Source organism: Macaca nemestrina, chromosome 9 (assembly GCF_043159975.1).
Source record: "Macaca nemestrina isolate mMacNem1 chromosome 9, mMacNem.hap1, whole genome shotgun sequence".
Taxonomy (NCBI): domain Eukaryota; kingdom Metazoa; phylum Chordata; class Mammalia; order Primates; family Cercopithecidae; genus Macaca; species Macaca nemestrina.
Window position 1 is genome coordinate 81,990,350 of NC_092133.1, and position 18,435 is coordinate 82,008,784.

The 18,435-nt window shown below is 39.9% G+C and overlaps 1 protein-coding gene across 2 annotated transcripts in view; it reads right to left on the reverse strand.

Moving 5' to 3' along the window:
• Nucleotides 1–18,435, reverse strand: part of LOC105495984 (glutamate ionotropic receptor delta type subunit 1) — a 796,883-nt gene that overhangs the window by 254,203 nt on the left and 524,245 nt on the right. For both annotated transcript variants that reach the window (XM_011766002.3, XM_011766003.3), the window contains exon 8: nucleotides 17,942–18,061. In XM_011766002.3, coding sequence (XP_011764304.1) covers nucleotides 17,942–18,061 — 120 coding nt within the window. The remainder of the gene's footprint in view (nucleotides 1–17,941; nucleotides 18,062–18,435) is intronic.

Below are 18,435 nucleotides of genomic sequence, written 5' to 3' on the forward strand. Positions count from 1 at the left end.
TCAGGTGCCCTGGGGACACACACCATAGCTTCTGCACCAGAGAACCAAGCCTGACAGGTGGAGAGCTCCAGAGAAGTGGCTCCTGTGGCTGCACACCAGCCCACATGCCACCTCCCCATACTGCAGCTTCCCCTGAGCCCACAGCAACCCCTCACATCACATTGTTAGCATGTGTCTGCACAGGTGGGTTTTGCTTTACTTGCCCTGCCAGCATGTGGGAGTGCAGTTTATCCCCCCCCACCACCAACTGTCACTGCAGACAGAGCCTTCATGGCACACAGCCAGCAAGCCCTGCCTCCACTGGTGTCCCATACTTGTGCTAATGCTGCACAGAGAACAAGGGATCCTCCCACAACCTGAGTGATCACTCTAGCTTGTGGGGGCATAGAGAAAGCACCTAGACCTATGCCAGCCAGCACATTATCCCAAACCAGCTCCACCTCCAGCACAACAGTGCGCATAGTCTCCATCAGGGCCCCTCCTACTACCAGCTGTCTTGCCTCTGCCACTGTGGTGAATGCCCACAGTGAGGCAGGCACCCCTGCACATGCTAGCACTCTGTTGCAGCTGTTGCACCTTGGCACTCCCAGCACAGTGGACTCCAAGCCTCTAGGAGCCAGAGAACAAAGTTGGGGCCTAATACAAGTTCTCCAGAGTCAAAGCATGCAGTCTAGGAGTTGGGAGCTGAGCACTGGCTCCTGAAAAATCTCCCAGAAATAAAGCAAGTTAGTGAATCCACCTTATACCATAATCAAGTCCTCATGGTCATTGAATAGGACAAAAGGAAAAAAAAAAACAACAACACATACAGAGGTCAGTAACCTCAAAGACTGAAGGTAGATAAGCCCACAAAGATGAGACTCAGCACAAGAACGCTGAAAACTCAAAGCCAGAGTGTCTTCTTTCCTCCAAATGACCACATCATCTCTCCAGCAAGGGTTCAGAACCAGGCTGAGTCTAAGGTGACTGAAATGACAGAAATAGAATTCAGAATATGGATAAGAACAAAGCTCATTAAGCTACAGGAGTAGGTTGAAACCCAATGTAAGGAAGCTAAAAATCATGATAATACATTGCAGGAACTGACAGACAAAATAGCCAGTTTAGAGAAGAATATAACTGACCTTATAGAGCTGAAAAACACACTACAATAATTTCATAATGCAATCACAAGTACTAATAGCAGAAAAGACCAAAAGGTGGAATCTCAAAGCATGAAGACTGCCTTTCTAAAAAGAGACAAGCAGACAAAAACAGAGAAAAATGAATAAAAAGGAATGAATAACACCATCAAGAAATATGGGATTATGTAAAGAGACCAAACCTATGACTGACTGGTGTACCTGAAAGAGATGCAGAGAATGGAACCAACTTGGTAAATATATTCCAGGATATCATCCATAAGAACTTCCCCAACCTAGCTAGAGAGGTTAACATTCAAATTCAGGAAATGTAGAGAATTTCCTGAATTTGAATGTTAACCTCTCTAACCAGTCAGATAGTTCATAAGAAGATCATCCCCAATACACATAATCATCAGATTATCGAAGGTTAAAATGAAAGAAAAAATGTTAAAAGTAGCTAGAGGAACAGGCCAGGTCACCTACAAAGGGAAGTGCTCATCAGACTAACAACAGAACTCTCAGTTGAAATCCTACAAGCCAGAAGAAATTGGGCACTGATATTCAACATTCTTAAAGAAAGAAATTCCAACCCAGAATTTCATACCCAGCCAAACTAAGCTTCATTAGCAAAGGAGCATTTTCGGATAAGAAAATGCTGAGGGAATTTGTTACCACCAGAACTGCCTTACAAGAGCTCCTGAAGGAAGCACTAAATATGGAAAAAAAGACTTACCAGCTACTACAAAAATACACTGAAGTACATAGATTAGTGACATTATAAAGCAACCACATAAACAAATCTGCATAATAACCAGCTAATATCACAATGACAAGATAAAATCCACACATATCAATAATAACCTTAAATATAAATAATCTAAATGCCCACAATTAAAAGGCACAAGTGGCAAGCTGGATAAAGAATCAAGACCCATTGTTATGCTGTCTTCAAGAGACCCATCTCACACGCAGTGACACACATAGGCTCAAAATAAAGAAAGGAAAAAAATCTACCAAGCAAATGGAAAACAGAAAAAAGCAGAGGTTGCAATCCTTGTTTCTGACAAAACAGACTTTAAACCAATAAAGATCAAAAAAGACAAAGAAGTACATTGCATAATGGTAAAGTGTTCAATTCAGTGAGAAGATCTGACTATCCTAAATATATATCCATCCAACACAGGATCACCCAGACTCATAAAGCAAGTTCTTAGAGACATTCAAAGAGACTCAGACTCTCCCACGATAATAGTGGGAGACTTTAACACCCCTTTGACAATATTAGATAGAGCACTGAGAGAGGAAATTAAGATATTCAGGAACTGAACTCAGCACTGGATCAAACAGAACTTATAGATCTCTACAGAACTCTCTACCCCAAAACAACAGAATAAACATCTTTTCATTGCCACATGGAACATATTTTACAATTGATCACATAATCCAAAGTAAAACACTGATAGGCAAATGCAAAAGAACCAAAATTATAATAGTCTCTCATACCACAGTGTAATTAAATTAGAAATCAAGACAAAGAAATTTACTCCAAAGCATCCAATTACATGGATTGTATGAATGACTTTCTGGTAAATAATAGTATTAAATCAAGAAGTTATTTGAAACTAATAAGGCAAAGACACAATGTACCAGAACCTCTGAGACACAACTAAGACAGTGTTAACGTGAAATTTATAGCACTAAATGCCCACATGAAGAAGTTAGAAAGATCTCAAGTTAACAACCTAACATTACAACAAAAAACAAAAGAGAACCAAAAGCAAACAGATCTCAAAGCTAGCAGAAGAAAAGAAATAACCAAAATCAAAGCTAAACTGAAGGAAAACCATTCAAAAGATCAATGAATACAGGAGCTGGTTTTGTGAAAAAATAAAATTAAATTAAATAGACTGCCAGTTAGACAAATAAAGAAGAAAACAGAGAAAATTCAAATAAACACAATCGGAAATAAAAGCAGCATATTGCCATTGACTCCACAGAAATACAAACAACCATCAGAGAATATTATGAACATTTCTATGCACATAAGCTGGAAAATTTAGAAGAAATGGATAAATTTGTGGCACCTACACCCTCCCAAGACTGCACCAGGAAGAAATTGAGCCCTGGATGACTAATAACAAGCTCTGAAATTGAGGCCATAATAAATAGCCTACCAACCCCAAAAGCTTAAGACCAGTGAGATTCACAGCTGAATTCTACCAGATGTACAAAGAAGAGCTGGTACTATTCCTACTGAAACTGTTCTAAAAAATTGAGGAGAAGGGACTCCTCCCTAGCTCATTCTATGAGACCAGCATCATCTTGATACCAAAACCTGGAAGAGATACAACCAAATAAGAAAATTTGAGACCAATATCCTTGAACCTCAAAATAATAAGAGCCATATATTAAAAACCCATGGCCATCACCATACTGAATAGGCAAAGGCTGGAAGCATTCCCCTTGAAAACTGGCACAAGACAAGGATGCCCTCTCTCACCACTTCTATTCAACATAGTATTGGATCCCTGGCCAGGGCAATCAAACAAGAGAAAGAAATAAAGGGCATCCAAATAGGAGGAGGAGATGTCAAACTATCCCTGTTTGCAGATGATACGATCCTATATTTAGAAAACCACATAGACTCCAATCAAAAGTTTCTTAAACTGATAAAGAATTTCAGCAATGTCTTAGGGTACAAAAATCAATGTGCAAAAATCACTAGCATTCCTATACATCAAGCACAGTAAAGCAGAGAGCAAAATCAGGAACATACTCACATTCACAATTGCCAGAAAAAGAATAAAATACCAAGGAATACATCTAACCAAGGAAGTGAAATATCTCTACAAAGAGAGCTACAAAACACTGCTCACAGAAATAAGAGATGACATTAACAAATGAAAAAAAAAAACATTCATGCTCATGGATAGAAAGAATCGATATTGCTAAAATGGCCATACTGCCCAAAGCAATTTACAGATTCAATGTTATTCCTATTAACTTACCATTGAGATTCTTCACAGAACTAGAAAAAGCATTTTAAAATTCATATGGAACCAAAAAACACCCTGAATAGCCAAGGAAATCCTAAGCAAAAAGAACAAAGCTGGAGGCATCAGGGTACCCTACTTCAAACCATACTATACGGCTACAATAAGCAAATCAGCGTGGTACTGGTACAAAAACAGACATCTATACCAAAAGAAGAGAACGGACAACCCACAAATAAGTCCACACACATACAACTATCTGATCTTCAACAAACCTGACAAAAACAAGCAATAGGGAAAAATTCCCTATTCAATAAATGGTGCTGGAATAACTGGCTAGTCATATGCAGATTGAAACGGGACCCCTTCTTTTCACCATATGTGAAAATTAACTCAATATGGATTAAAAATTTATATGTAAAGCCCAAAACTCCAAAAGCTCTCTAAGACAACCTAGGTAATATCATTCAGGACATAGGTATGAACAAAGATTTCATGACAAAGAGGCCAAAAGCTATTGCAACAAAAGCAAAAATTGACAAATGGGATGTAATTAAACGAAAGAGCTTCTGCACCAATAGGGTAAACTGACAACCTACAGAATAAGATAAAATTTTTGCAAACTATGCATCTCACAAAGGTCTAATATTTAGTATCTATAAGGAACTTAAACAAATTTATCAAAAAGAAAATATTAAAAAGTGTTCATGCAAAGAACATGAACAGACACTTTTCAAAGGAAGACATACAGGTAGCCAAAAATAATATGAAAAAAAGCCCAACACCACTGATCATTAAATAAATGCAAATTAAAAGCACAATGAGATACCATCTTATACCAATCAAAATGGCTATTATTAAAAAGTCAAAAATGACAGATGATGGCGAGGTTTTGGAGAAAAAGGAACACTTATATACTGTTACTGGGAGTGTAAATTAGTTCAACTATTGTGGAAGAGATTGTAGCAATTCCTCAAAGACCTAAAGAAAGAAATACTATTCAACCCAGTAATCCCATTACTGAGTGTATATCCCAAGAGTACAAATTGTTCTATTATAAAAGCACATGCATGTGTATGTTCACTACAGCACAATTCACAATATCAAAGACATGGAATTAACCTAAATGTCCATCAATGTTAGACTGGTAAAGAAAATATGGCACATATATACCCTAGAATACTATGCAGCCACATAAAAGAATAAGATCATGTCCTTTGCAAGGACATGGTTGGAGTTGGAGGCCATTATTCTTAGCAGAATAGAAACAGAAAATCAAATACTGCATGTTCTCACTTATAAGTGGCAGCCAAATGATGAGAACATGCGGACACATAGGAGAAAACACACACTGAGGCCTATTAGAGAGTAGGGGGATGGGATGAGGGAGAAGATCAGAAAAATATCTAATGGGTACTTGGCTTAATACCCGGTTGTACAACAAACCCCTATGACACACATTTACGTATGTAACAAACCTAAACATGTAACCCTGAACTTAAAATAAGAATTGAAAAAATCAATAACATTGATAAAACTCTAACAAGACTAATAAAAATAATAATAAAGAAGAGACAAATCACGAATGTCAGGAATAACACAAGAGATACTATTACAGATGCTATAGCCATTTAAACAATAAAAGAAAATACAAACAACATTACACTCATAAATTTAACAAGTTAGAAGAAATGACCAATTATTTCCTACAAACTACCAGAAGTCAACCATGATGAAATAGATAATCTGAATATCCCAATAACCATTGGAGAAATTTAATTTGTAATTTAAGAGCTCCTGTAAAAGAAATCCCCAGGCTATAATGATTTTACTGGAGGATTATATCAAACATTTAAGGAATTAAAACCAAATTCTAAACAATCTCTTCCAAAAGATGAAAAACAAATGTTTTCCTACATATTTTATGAGGCTAATACTACCCTGATGCCTAAAGCAGACAATGATAGTACAACAGCAAAAAAAACCCTAAACCTCAATATTCTCATGAATTCAGAATAGCAATATCCCCCATAATGTCTTAGCAAATACAATGCAACGATGTATGAAACATTTTGGTAATCAACACAGGGTCATAAAGATAGGCACACTGATCAATGGCATAGACTAGAGAACCCAGAAATAGACCCACACAAATATGCCAAAATGATTTATGGCAAAGATCCAAAAGCAATTCAATGGAGGATGGACTGTCTTTTAAACAAATGGTGGTGAAGCAATTGGATACCTATAGGCAAAAAAAAGAACTTCAACCTAAACTTCACAATGTCTAAAATAATTAATTCAAAATGGATTATAGACTTAAAAATATGAAAATATCAAACTTTTAAAAAAATAGGAGAAAATCTTTGGAATATAGGGATAGGCAAAGAATTCTTAGACTTGACACCAAAAGCACGATATATAAAAGGAAAAATTGATACACTTAGCCTCATTAAAATGTAAAACTTTAGCTCTGCAAAAAGTCCTCAACAGGAAAGGAAAAGCCAATTACAAATTGCAATAAAATGATTGCAAACTATATACCCATTAAAAGACTAGTATCTGGAATATACAAAGAATTCTGAAAACTCAACAGCACAATATAAGCAATCGTCTTAGAAAAACAGTCAAAAGACTTGGGCAGACATTTCACTGAAGAGGATATCCAGATGGCAAACAGGCAAATATGAACATAAAAAAATTTCAACACTACTGACTATCAGTGAAGTGCAAATTAAAGCCACAATAAGATATCTCTGTGCAATTGTTAAATAAAAAATAGTGATAACACAAAATGCAGGTGAGGATGTAGAGGCATTTTCTTATGCATTTCATGGCTGAAGTATAAAATGGTACAGCTACTCTGGAAAAGAGTTCGGCTGTTATTTTTTTTAACACTACACATGTAATTACCATATGACACAGCAATTTCACTCTTGGGCATTTATCCCAGAAAACCTGCACACAAATGCGCATAGTGGCTTTATTCATAATTGCCCTAACTGCAAGCAATTCAGATGTTCTTCAATGGGTGGATGGTTAAACAAATAGGGACACATCCATTCTTTAAAATAATACTCAACAATAAAAGGGAGAAACTCTTCATACATGCAACAAACTTGGATGGAACCTCTAGAAAATTATGCCTTTTTTTCTAGAGTGAGAAAAGGCCAATAAAAATTATAATACTATACGATTCAATCTATATATCATTTTTTAAATGACAAAATTTTAGAAATGGAGAATAGAAAATACTATGGTTATCAGGAGGTAGGAACAAGAAGGGCAGGGAGGTATGAGTGAGGTCCATGTGGTCATAAAAGAGCAAATGGGGAAGGAATCTTCTTGGTAACAGAATTGTGTGTTGGATGTGGTAGTGGATATATCAGCTCACGCAGGAAAATACTGAATACAACTAAATACACACAGACACACACACACAAATGAAACTGGGAAAATGTGGATCTGAATGAGATCCATAGGTTGTATCAATGTCAGTATCCTTATTGTGTTATTGCATCTCAAGATGTTACCACTGAGGAAACTGAATAAAGGGTATGCTGGATCTCTCTATACTATTTATTAAAACTGCATGTAAATCTATACCAACTCAAAATAAAAATGTAATTGTAAAATATTCTGAAAAGTAAGATAAATTGGATGGTATCAAACTTAGCAAATATTGGAATATACTATAAAATAATAATAACAGTATGGTATGGTATGATATTCGTGCAATAAAGAGAAATGAGCACCATCAAAAAGGAATATAGCCACATAATTTATCATATTAACAGGAAAGAGCAAGAATAAAAATTATATAATTATCTTGATAGATGCAAAATAGCCTTTAAATAAATGTAACACTCATTCTTGATAACACTATTAGTAAACTAGGAATTCAAGGGAATTTTCTTAATCTGAAAAAAGAACATTAAACCAAAATTATGTAGCAAACATATTAAAGAATAAATTATTACAAATTATATTCTGACATCAAGAACAAAATAAAGACATCCATTGTTATTACATCTACTTAACTTGAGCTAAAGACCCTAACTAATGCAACAAGACAGGAGAAAGAAATTTAAAAATTAACAATTAGAGGCCAGGCGCGGTGGCTCACGCCTGTAATCTCAGTACTTTGGGAGACTGAGGTGGGTGGATCACGAGGTCAGGAGATCGGGACCATCCTGGCTAACATGGTGAAACCCCGTCTCTACTAAAAATACAAAAAATTAGCCAGGAGTGGTGGCGGGTGCCTGTAGTCCCAGTTACTTGGGAGGCTGAGGCAGGAGAATGGTGTGAACCCAAGTGGCGGAGCTTGCAGTGAGCTGAGATCGCGCCACTGCACTCCAGCCTGGGCAACAGAGCGAGACTCTGTCTCAAAAAAATAATAATAATAATGGCAATTAGAAATGCAAATATAGAAGTTTTATTACTTATAGATGACATGATTGTGTATACAGAAAATCTAAAATAATCTAAAGGTAAACTAGCAAAATAAATTAGCAAATACAGTTAGTTCACTGGAAATAAGTTTGATATACAAAACCAATTCCGTTTCTATATACACACAGTAACAAGTAGAAAACTCAATTTGAAATTGACTACATATAATCATAAATCAATATCCAGGAATAAATCAAACAAAAGTTATTCAGATCTCTACAGTGAAAGCTACAAAACTTTACTGAGAGAAATTGAAGAAGCCATAAATAAATTGAGGGGTATACTATATTCATGAATTACGTTACTCCATGTTGGTAAGACATTAACACTTCCCAAATTGATCAAGAGTCAAGGCAATCTCAGTCAAAATCCCAAATTTGTTTGTGGAAAATAAAAATATAATTTTAAAATGTATAAGAAAATGCAAAGAGTCAAGAATCACCAAGTTGATCTTGAAAAATAAGTATGAAGCTTGCTCAGGTTTTCCTCCATCTCCTGACTGACCCTGTGGTCCTGTCTAGTGTGCTGTGCATGCTCCTCTGGGGAACTGTGAGTAACAATCTATCTTTTCAATGGCAGTCATCTCCTGATTTGTTGGCCTTTCTATACCTGTATGATAATAAAAATTCCTTGTAAAACACAATAATGAATTTTCTAAAACTACATACAACAATAATAATGAATCCTACTAACACACTGTTGAGCAAAAGAAGTAAGATACGAAAGAGTATGGAACATTTGATATCACTGATATCAAGTTAAAAACAGGAAAAACCTAATTAAGGTCATTAGATATCAAAACTGGTTCCATTTGGTGGGTGTGGTGACTAAAGGGGTGCACAGGGGAGAACTCTGAGGGTGCTGATGACGTTCTTTAATGTAAGTGTTGTCTGTGTGGGCATGTTCACTTTTGAAAATTCACCGTGATTCATATAAGATTTCAACATTTTTCTGTATGAGGTTTATGCTTCAGTTTATATTAGCAAAACCACTAACAATTCAGTCACAACTATATTCAGAATAAAACAAGGCATTCCAAAACAAGAAAGAATAAAAATAAATTATCTAACACCTCATATAAAAAGTTTTTAAAAATAGCAATAAAATTGGCCAGGTGCAGTGGCTCATACCTGTAGGGGGCAGATCATTTGAGGCTAGGAGTTTGCAATCAGCGTCACCAGGATGGTGAAACTCCATCTCTATTAAAATCAGCTGGGCATAGTGGCATGTGCCTGTAGTCCCAGCTACTCGTGAGCCTGGCGCACAAGAACCACTTGAACACAGGAGGCAGAGGTTGCAGTGAGCCATGATTGTGCCACTGTACTCCAGCCTCAGCAACAGAGTGACAGTGTCTCAAAAAGTGATAAATAACAATAAAACAATTATTATGTAGCAGGCAGACAGAAAAAAATACAAAAAATGATTAAACAAATTAGACCTAGTTCTTTGAAAAAAAATCAATAGAAAAATCTGCTGTCAAGTCTAATCAAAAAATAAAGCAAGACAACACAAATATGTAAAAATAGGAATGAAGAAGGAGTTATGTCAACAGCTCAGTATTTTTAAAATTGTTTACAAGTACTATATAGAGCTGTAAGTAATGAATTTGAAAATTCCAGTGAACTGCAAGATTTTCAGTGAAGCAGATTACTAAAAATGATTAAATGAAATGTAGAAACCAGGAAAGAAAGTTTCCAAGATACAAAAGTAATATCTCCAAAACCAGCAACTAGTCCAGAAAATTGTACAGTCAAATTCTTTCCAACATTCAAGAGCTCTGTCTATGCAAGTACAAAAGAATGAGCAATTTCTTTTCCATGTTATGAAAAGAGCACAAGCCTAACACAAGCTGAACACAAGCATCTGAGAGAGAAATTCTGCCAATGTTACTTGTGCATCTAACAGGAAACCCTCACCTGCTATAACAACAACAAAAAAAATGATATAAAATAGCACAGTAAGCCAGGACCAATTTCTAGGAAAGGGCTCTTCACTTACAGAATGGAGACACACAGAAAAGAGTACTCTTCTTCTACTTACTGCTATCTTTCTGGGTATAACAGTTTGAACTGCCACAGTCATTCTGAAATTATGAGAAAAATTAAGACTGCGGCCTGAGAACAGCCAAGCTGAGATATGAAAAAGACCCGGGCCTTTGGGCTCAGCAACGAATCACTGATTTGGCCAACCCTGAAGCCTTCCTAGTTGCAGTCCTCTTTAATGTGAGATAGTAAGTCTTTCTTATTGTGTAATCCACTTAAGGTGGACATTCTGTTACCTGAAGACAAGCACATTCTGAAAATGTACAAATGTGAATTAAATTTAAGCTGAGAGAAAAAAGAAAAATGATTAATAATTTCTAAAAATCAATGAGGAGATATGCAAATTTATATAGCTTATAATAAAATGTGATATTCAAGTCAATAGGGAAATGAAGCTCTGCTGTATAAATGGTAGTAGAAACCATTTAGTGAAAAAAATGTAAAAGCTAGGACATTATGTCACAATTTATCCCAAATCCATCCCAGTTAGATGGTAGATTTTGTCGGAAAAAAAAAAAAATCAAACCACAAAAATAACTGGAAGAAAGTATGAGTAAACAGTATCTACTTTGTGAATTGGGTATAAGTTTCTAAAAAACGCAAATATAAAAAAATACAAATGGATAATCTAATCATTTGACCACATGCATTTTTTAATGTCTGTATGTGAAAATATTTTTTAATTCAAAGGCAAACTATTTATTGGAACAAAATATTAAACACAAATAACTATCAATCCCTTTCTGAAAGAGAGGTTATGTAGGTTTACAATGTGCAAAGAACCTGAGGTATAATTTACAAAAATGTGAAATACGAATGACCAATAATTATACTTTAAAATGTACAATCTCACAAGAAATGCAAATTTAGTATATCACTTTTTCATCCTGCTACCAAACTAGCAAAAATGCTTAATATATATTAACCATATTTTTTAGCATATAACATAGACTTTATATACTACTCATGGATGTGAAAGTTATTAGGCCTTTCTATAATCAATTTGAAAATACGTATCACGTACATTAGGAGCCTAAAAGAATTAATATTCTTGTTCTGGTAATTCTACTTCTTAAAAAATATAATATGGAAGTAAATATAGATATAATTAAAACTATGTATTTTAGATGTTCATGACAACACTATTCTATAATAAATGTGGTGAAAATACCTAAATATTCATCAGATAGGAAGATGCAATAAATGATGGCTGCCTGGAAGTTGAGTAATGTATTTCCACTGAAAAAATCACAGTTGTAAAGCACAAAGAAATGAGGAAATATTACCAATATAACATTTAGTAGGAAGGTCAGGATATAAAATATATTACAATAAATAGCAATTTGATAAATATACATATCATGATCTCTATGTACAGAGGGAGAAAAAAAAAAAAAACACAAGAAAATACACCAGAAACATTAACAGTATTTATTTCTTGGTTTAAAGATTGTAGCTGAGTTTTACATTCTTCTTTTCATTTATCTGTATTTTCTGAACATTCTATCCTTAATGGGTATGTATTGATAAAACGCTACCTAAAATGAAATACTTAATTGCATCTTTTCCTTATTTCTTCACTGGGATGAAGCAGCAGTGTTTGTTTCAGTTCTCGGCTCTGTCAAAAATAGTTCTGCACAAGGGTTCAGAACGGTTGACATTTTACTTTGAAAATACACTGGAAGAATGTTAATCCATGAAGAGACTCAAGTTTATTTCTCTTCTTCGACTCACTGTGCACAGCCGGGAGTCTCTATGAGAGCAGCTTAATAGAGACACTGCACAGTCCTCAGACTAGATCCTCGCAGCCCCACCTCCACCCATATCCCCCTCCTCACTGCTGTGCCCACTTCCCAGGCTCCTAGCACCAACTGCTGGAGCCACCAGGTAAAGGCAGCTTCTACCTCATTACGAGTTAGCCTTTTCAACCTGGCTTCACCTCTTACAACTTCTGAACCCGAGAATTTGGGGCAATTTGTAACACCGCATAGTGGATCTGCACGAGAATGTTAATGATGCACTTTCAAGCTCAGGGAGGACTGAGGTCTCACGGCGTGGCAATCGCTGCACAAAGAGCAGTTATTACTCAGTGAATTATCAGCAGTCACAAGGCTCTCCCAGGGATGCAACATCAAGGGGGGCATTTGATTCCCATCCAAAGCCAGCTTTTATGAAGAATCAACATTGACAGAGAAGTCAGAAGAAGCATCTTAAACTAGTAAAGGGGAATGAGGCCCTTCTATTTCCCTGGGAAATCGCTGGAACAGGGAGGCTGAGCCAAGGGCAGTGGTGGAAATTTCAACTCAGCAGGCTCCCAGCCAACAGGAAGGGACTGTGATGCCCTAATGCTGGCTGGGGAAGGTTGGAGCAGACAGTGAGATGAAGGGGAGAGAGGGAGTCACAGAACTGCATCACCTCAAGTTCAGAAAGGATGTTCTGGGTCCTCTGTTAACCCCCTCTCACTCCCAGGAAATCTGCCTTCCAAGCCCAGCACAGCATCATGCTTGCTGGTGCTATGCATCTCCCCAGTCTCTGGGCCTCTCTTTCCCAAACTTAGCTGTGCAGACCCCAATTCCCCACCTATTGCAACCAGCACACGTGCTTCTATGTATATTTAATACATTTGGGTCCCAGAAAGATCCTGCTTGACCAGACTTTGTAGGGCCAGAGAAAAACTTGATCCCCTGAACAAAATACTCCTTCAGCCTCTCTTGGTCCTAACTTGATTCTAGAAAGGAGAAGAAAACAGCTCTGTTGTCTCACACCACATCAGGGTCTCCCTCATCCAGGATGCAAGGCATAAAGCAAAGCCACAGGCTGTCCAGATGCTTCTGCCTACTTCCCCCACTCTCCTGCCCAAGGACACCCGCTGCCCTCCACTGAGCCACTGAATCGGGTAGATGCCACCCACAGAAAATGAGGTTCAGAGGGCCTGCGAGCAGTTGGCAATTCTCCCAGGGTTTTCAAGCACAAGGGACCTGGAGTTAGTGGAAGAGAATGAGTTCCCTACACCAATGTCATTAGGATGGAGAAAGGCGGACAGCTTCAGCAATCAGGTCATGGAGAAATGTTTCCTCTGGGCTATAACTAGTGCTCCTATCCAAGCAAGTCATGCTTGTGGGGAAAAAAGAAAGACAACCACGTTTTTCTTCTTGCAATGATTACACCAACAACAAAACAGCCCTGAAAATAAAATCTTATCAGAGGTGAAGTTCCACAGATCCCTCACAGCCCTTGGTCTTTATAAGGAGTGGACATCTGCTGCCAGGCATAGAAGGGGAGTTTGGCACTGCCCTGGCACACAGAGCTGAGTGATCCCAGCTGTACCAGCTCAGGGCTGCAAGAGGGAGCCTCCCATCTCTGGCCTTGGCTTTGGAGCTATAATCTAGGGTACTGTCAGGCTGGAAGCTGTGTTTTAGGCCTTCCTGTGCCTCTCGGCTCTTGTGGAGTCTGAGATAGATACGCTCAGAGAAAATGCACAGTCCCATTTGCCCAAAGCTGATGCCCTGTGCCATATGAGCACGCTCTCACTGCCAAGTGCTGCACGGTGTCATTACACTGACTGACCCCTCCATCCAACAAGTAGGCTCATATTACCTGTAACTTTCCTCTGAAGAAACAAAGGTTCAGAAAAGGGAAGTTGTGCACAAACTCAGGAGAGGCAGAACCAGGAGCAAAGCAAAGGCCCAGGTCAATGAGACAACATACGTACGATGTACCTTCGGATACCGTGGATGCTTAATAGCTCCTGCCCGCTCCCTACACCTAGCAGCTTCCCACACACCCCACCTTTGGAAACTTGACTACAGGTGGCTCTGACACATCTGTCAGAGCTCAATCATGAGCTAAGGACATTTACATGGACACGTTCATGGCATCCTCCTTTGGAGATTCCTATCTGAACAAAGAGAAAGAAAGCCAAATAGAAATTTGTGGAGGTCCTGTTACAGTTCTGAGCCCTGAAAAAAAAATATGCCTCCAATAGGATAGAAGAAGCATATACCACCCCCCACCCCACCAAGACAAATGTTAGACCAATGCCTGTGAGAGCTGGAAGAGTTTCCAGCAAACCTTTCCCCTGGTGGCAGACCCATGCCAGACAGCTCCAAGTACAAAACAGACAATTAGTATTTTGCTAGTAGTTACACAGCAAGCTGATGACATAGACCTTTGATTTTTCCATACAAAGCTCATTCACTAAGAACACACTTCCTGGATGAGATAATTGAATTGAATTAGTATTTGTCCAGCACCCTGTAGTGAAAGGCGATCACCCACTCCTTCCCTCCAATGAAGGGGCTGAGTAATCTACAGTCTCTTGATACCACTTAATCTAAAATGTCTGGGTGACTCACTGTCCCTGAGATTTCCCTCCAGGGTATTTAGTTTAAGAAAATATCTTGGTCTTTAATTTAAAAGATGCCTCTTGGTTTAAGTCTTAAAGAAACTGCTTAGTCTGTGTCTGATTTGTTCATATATGACATATATAATCTTTGCAGGGAATGCTGCCCCTGCCCAGCATAACAGGATCTAGGAGTCTGCCCAGTCGGCTCCTCCAGCAGCTGTGCACGTTGCATGGCCAAGAGAGCTGCGACCCCTTGGACTCTGACCTTGGGCACTCCTTAGATGACTGATCTGGGCACTGTTTTGGTGTGGCTCAGGACCCTACCCTCAAATTTGTCACCCATCCTCAATTTTTTTCTTCCTTATGTGAATGTCCTTTATTTTTAAGTTACCCTGATTTTCCAGCCCCACCCTTCACAGCCCCATCTCCCATCCGAAACCACCACTCAGCTCTGCCTTCAAATGCTGCCCTACCCCCATGATACAGTCCTAATCCCTTCTCCTTGGTTCATGTGAAACCCACCGGACTTGCTTTAATGCACCCTAGGCCTGAATCACAAACATTTGCTATAGTAAATCCCATTCCCTGCTTTCCAGATAACTTCCCCTTAGCAGTGATAAGCTGCCAGGCAGACAGATAACAACTAGGATATGCAGTCATTAAGGGCAGATTTTAAAATGACAAAAAGATACATTTTAACATAAAGCCCACTTGAAAATCAGCTTCCCTTCCAACTCAATTACATTCAGGCCTCCTGCTCAAAGCTCCTTATACTGAGAGATTCCAGCTCCCACTGGCTTCGGGGTTTTTGAGGCACGTTGCCTTGGCAACATAAAAGGCCCAGACACCTGAAACAGGAAGTGGAGGACACAGTGCCTCCCCGTCTCTCAGGCACCTGAGGTGGCCAGCAGGGCGCCAGGCACAGGACTGGAGGGTCAGCTGCTTGAGACAAGGCAGGGACCTCCACAACTAGCATTCCCACCAAAAGAAGTGGGTGGGAGACGGAAGGAGCCGGCAGGCAGGACCTAACTTCAGAATAAGACTTGGGGATGAAGGCAACTGCGCCAGGACCATGGTCAATATGAACAGTTATTTCAGCAGCCAGCTACACTTGGCAAGCTTTTTCATACCAAAGTGACTGAAAGAACCCTCCTTACCTGGTGGGAGTCCCAGTGCAAGCCCGTATCTCTTGTGGTCATGACCCAGACCAGTGCTGACCACCCATCCCCATCCCCTCACCAAGTCTCACAGCTTTGGGCATCCTAACAGACATCATAGGCCAGCCCTGGCTTCCTGGACATCACAGGTCACACCCTGGCCCTCCATGGGAAGTCACAGAATAGTTGCTAGCCAGCTCCATCTAGGATGCCACCAACAAACCTCTGAGCTCCAAAATGTCATCAAGCCATGTATGTCAGACATTGTGTCACAACAAATTATTGAATCTTCAATTATTTATATGACCAATCCATGACTCTCTCTTCCATCACAGAGTGGGCTAAAAATTCCCCACCTCCCCATCACACATGCACCCAGGCCATCCCAGCCTCTCCCTGGTGAGCTAGTCTTCTGCCCCATCTGTCACTGATGAGCTCTACACTGCTCCCTCCCTGTTCCCCAGCTCTCACACTCTCCACCAGTCCACACATGCGTCTTTCTATCCTGGCCCTCAGGAGCAAAACCTTAGAAGTCCCCCACCCAGATTCTCAGTACCCCAACATCACTTAGCCCTTGCTTCCCCCCTCTAGCACTGCTCCTAGCCAATGCTGACATCAGGCTAGAGGGCTCTTTACTGAAGGCTTATCCAGCCCCTGCTGAGAGCTCATTGCTTGCAAGGACTGTCCTTCATGCTCCAGGTACCATCATTAGTGGACACATCTTCCTTCAAAGTGTATGAAGTGCGTACATGTGTGAGTGTGTGAGCATGTCTGTGATTACATGAGGCTGTGCCTGAGTACATGCCAATCAGTCAATGCTTTCATTATTTCCAGAGAAGATCAAGCCCCTGTGGCCTTGGTCTTCTACACCATGAGTAGTCCCATCTCTGGTCTCTCCTGTACAGGTTATTTCTGGAAGTGCATCCAAGCCAGTGGAGTTGGCCAGGCCCAGGACAGCCAGCCACTGACCACACCAGGATAACCACCATCAGCTCCACACTGGCTCACAGTGACCACATCCGAGGTCCTTCACTTGGATAATTGTTCCAAGCCCTTACTTGCCATATGGGCCTCTTTGTCCTAGCCCTGTTAGACTCTTGGTGTCATGGGTCTCCTTAACTGTGGGGATCCCCACCCTGGATAAAAGGCCACCTCTCTACTATCTACAATCCTGAAAAACTGTTCTCTATCCCCCATAAGAGGTGGAAGAAGAGGGAAAGTATCACTGGGAAGACCCAAGCTGCCACCTGCACCAGCACCAGCGCCAAATAAAAAAAGTCAAACCTCATTCTGAGCGTTCAACTCATCTGTCTCTCATTTCTCTTTCTGCTGGGCTCTGGCATTTTCCAATTTCCACCCTCCTTGCAGCTCCGTTTTCTGTTTGTGGCCTTGTCTCACTCTTGGATCTGGAGGACACTCAGGCTGTAACGTCTGTCTCCCGCCTCAACCACAATTCACACTTGTCCCTGTGGTTGGGCTGATTTCACTGCTCTGAGAAAACATATTGTCCTTTATAGCCTCCAAGCAGCCCCCCTGATCCAAGCAGTAGGACCCAGTTGTTACCAGGTACCCCTGCTCTACTCAAAGAGACTCCATTAGTGACAATTTCTGTTTGGAAACCTCTCTGCACCTACTCCCTAGCATGCTATATAAACACCAGCCAATTACCATTGCATCAGCAGATTACCATTGCATCAGCAGAGAGAGACTGGGAGGGAGGATATCTGTGCCAATTAACAGTTGCTAGGAGCCCAGGGATCCTGTAGCTATTGCTGTCTTCAGGGGCACCATAGCAGGAAGATTGGAAGATAGGGAGCCTGGGGCTTACCTTGCGCATGTCTTTGCCAAAAGTCTCACTATAGGTAGTGCCAAGGATTTCAAATTGGACATAGGGATTCGAACTGTCCTCCCGAAACTCCATCACCCCAGTGAGGCCGGTGATGTGGCCCTGCAGAAGAGGAGAAAAACCCATTGGAAAATCTGGTTAAAGTAAAGGATGGCATCCCAAAGGCTAAGAGGAGCAAGGAAGTGGTCACCAAGAAGGGAGCAATCAGTCTTGAGACCATGGACAGGCTGTAATGAGGACAAATAGGCTGGTGGTCCTAGGCCCTCAGAGCAGGATGAATACTTTCTAGGACATTTGCTTATGGGAGAAATCTCTAAGGCTTGCACCTGTCATTCATACCGTCCATATGCTTAGAGTCCCTGCTATGTGCCAGGCACCATGCTAGCCATGAGATTAAACAGTGGCGGCTTTTCTCCTTGCCCTCTTGAAGCTTAGTCCTCCCCTTGCAATCAGTTCCAGGGGCTCACCTTAGCCTG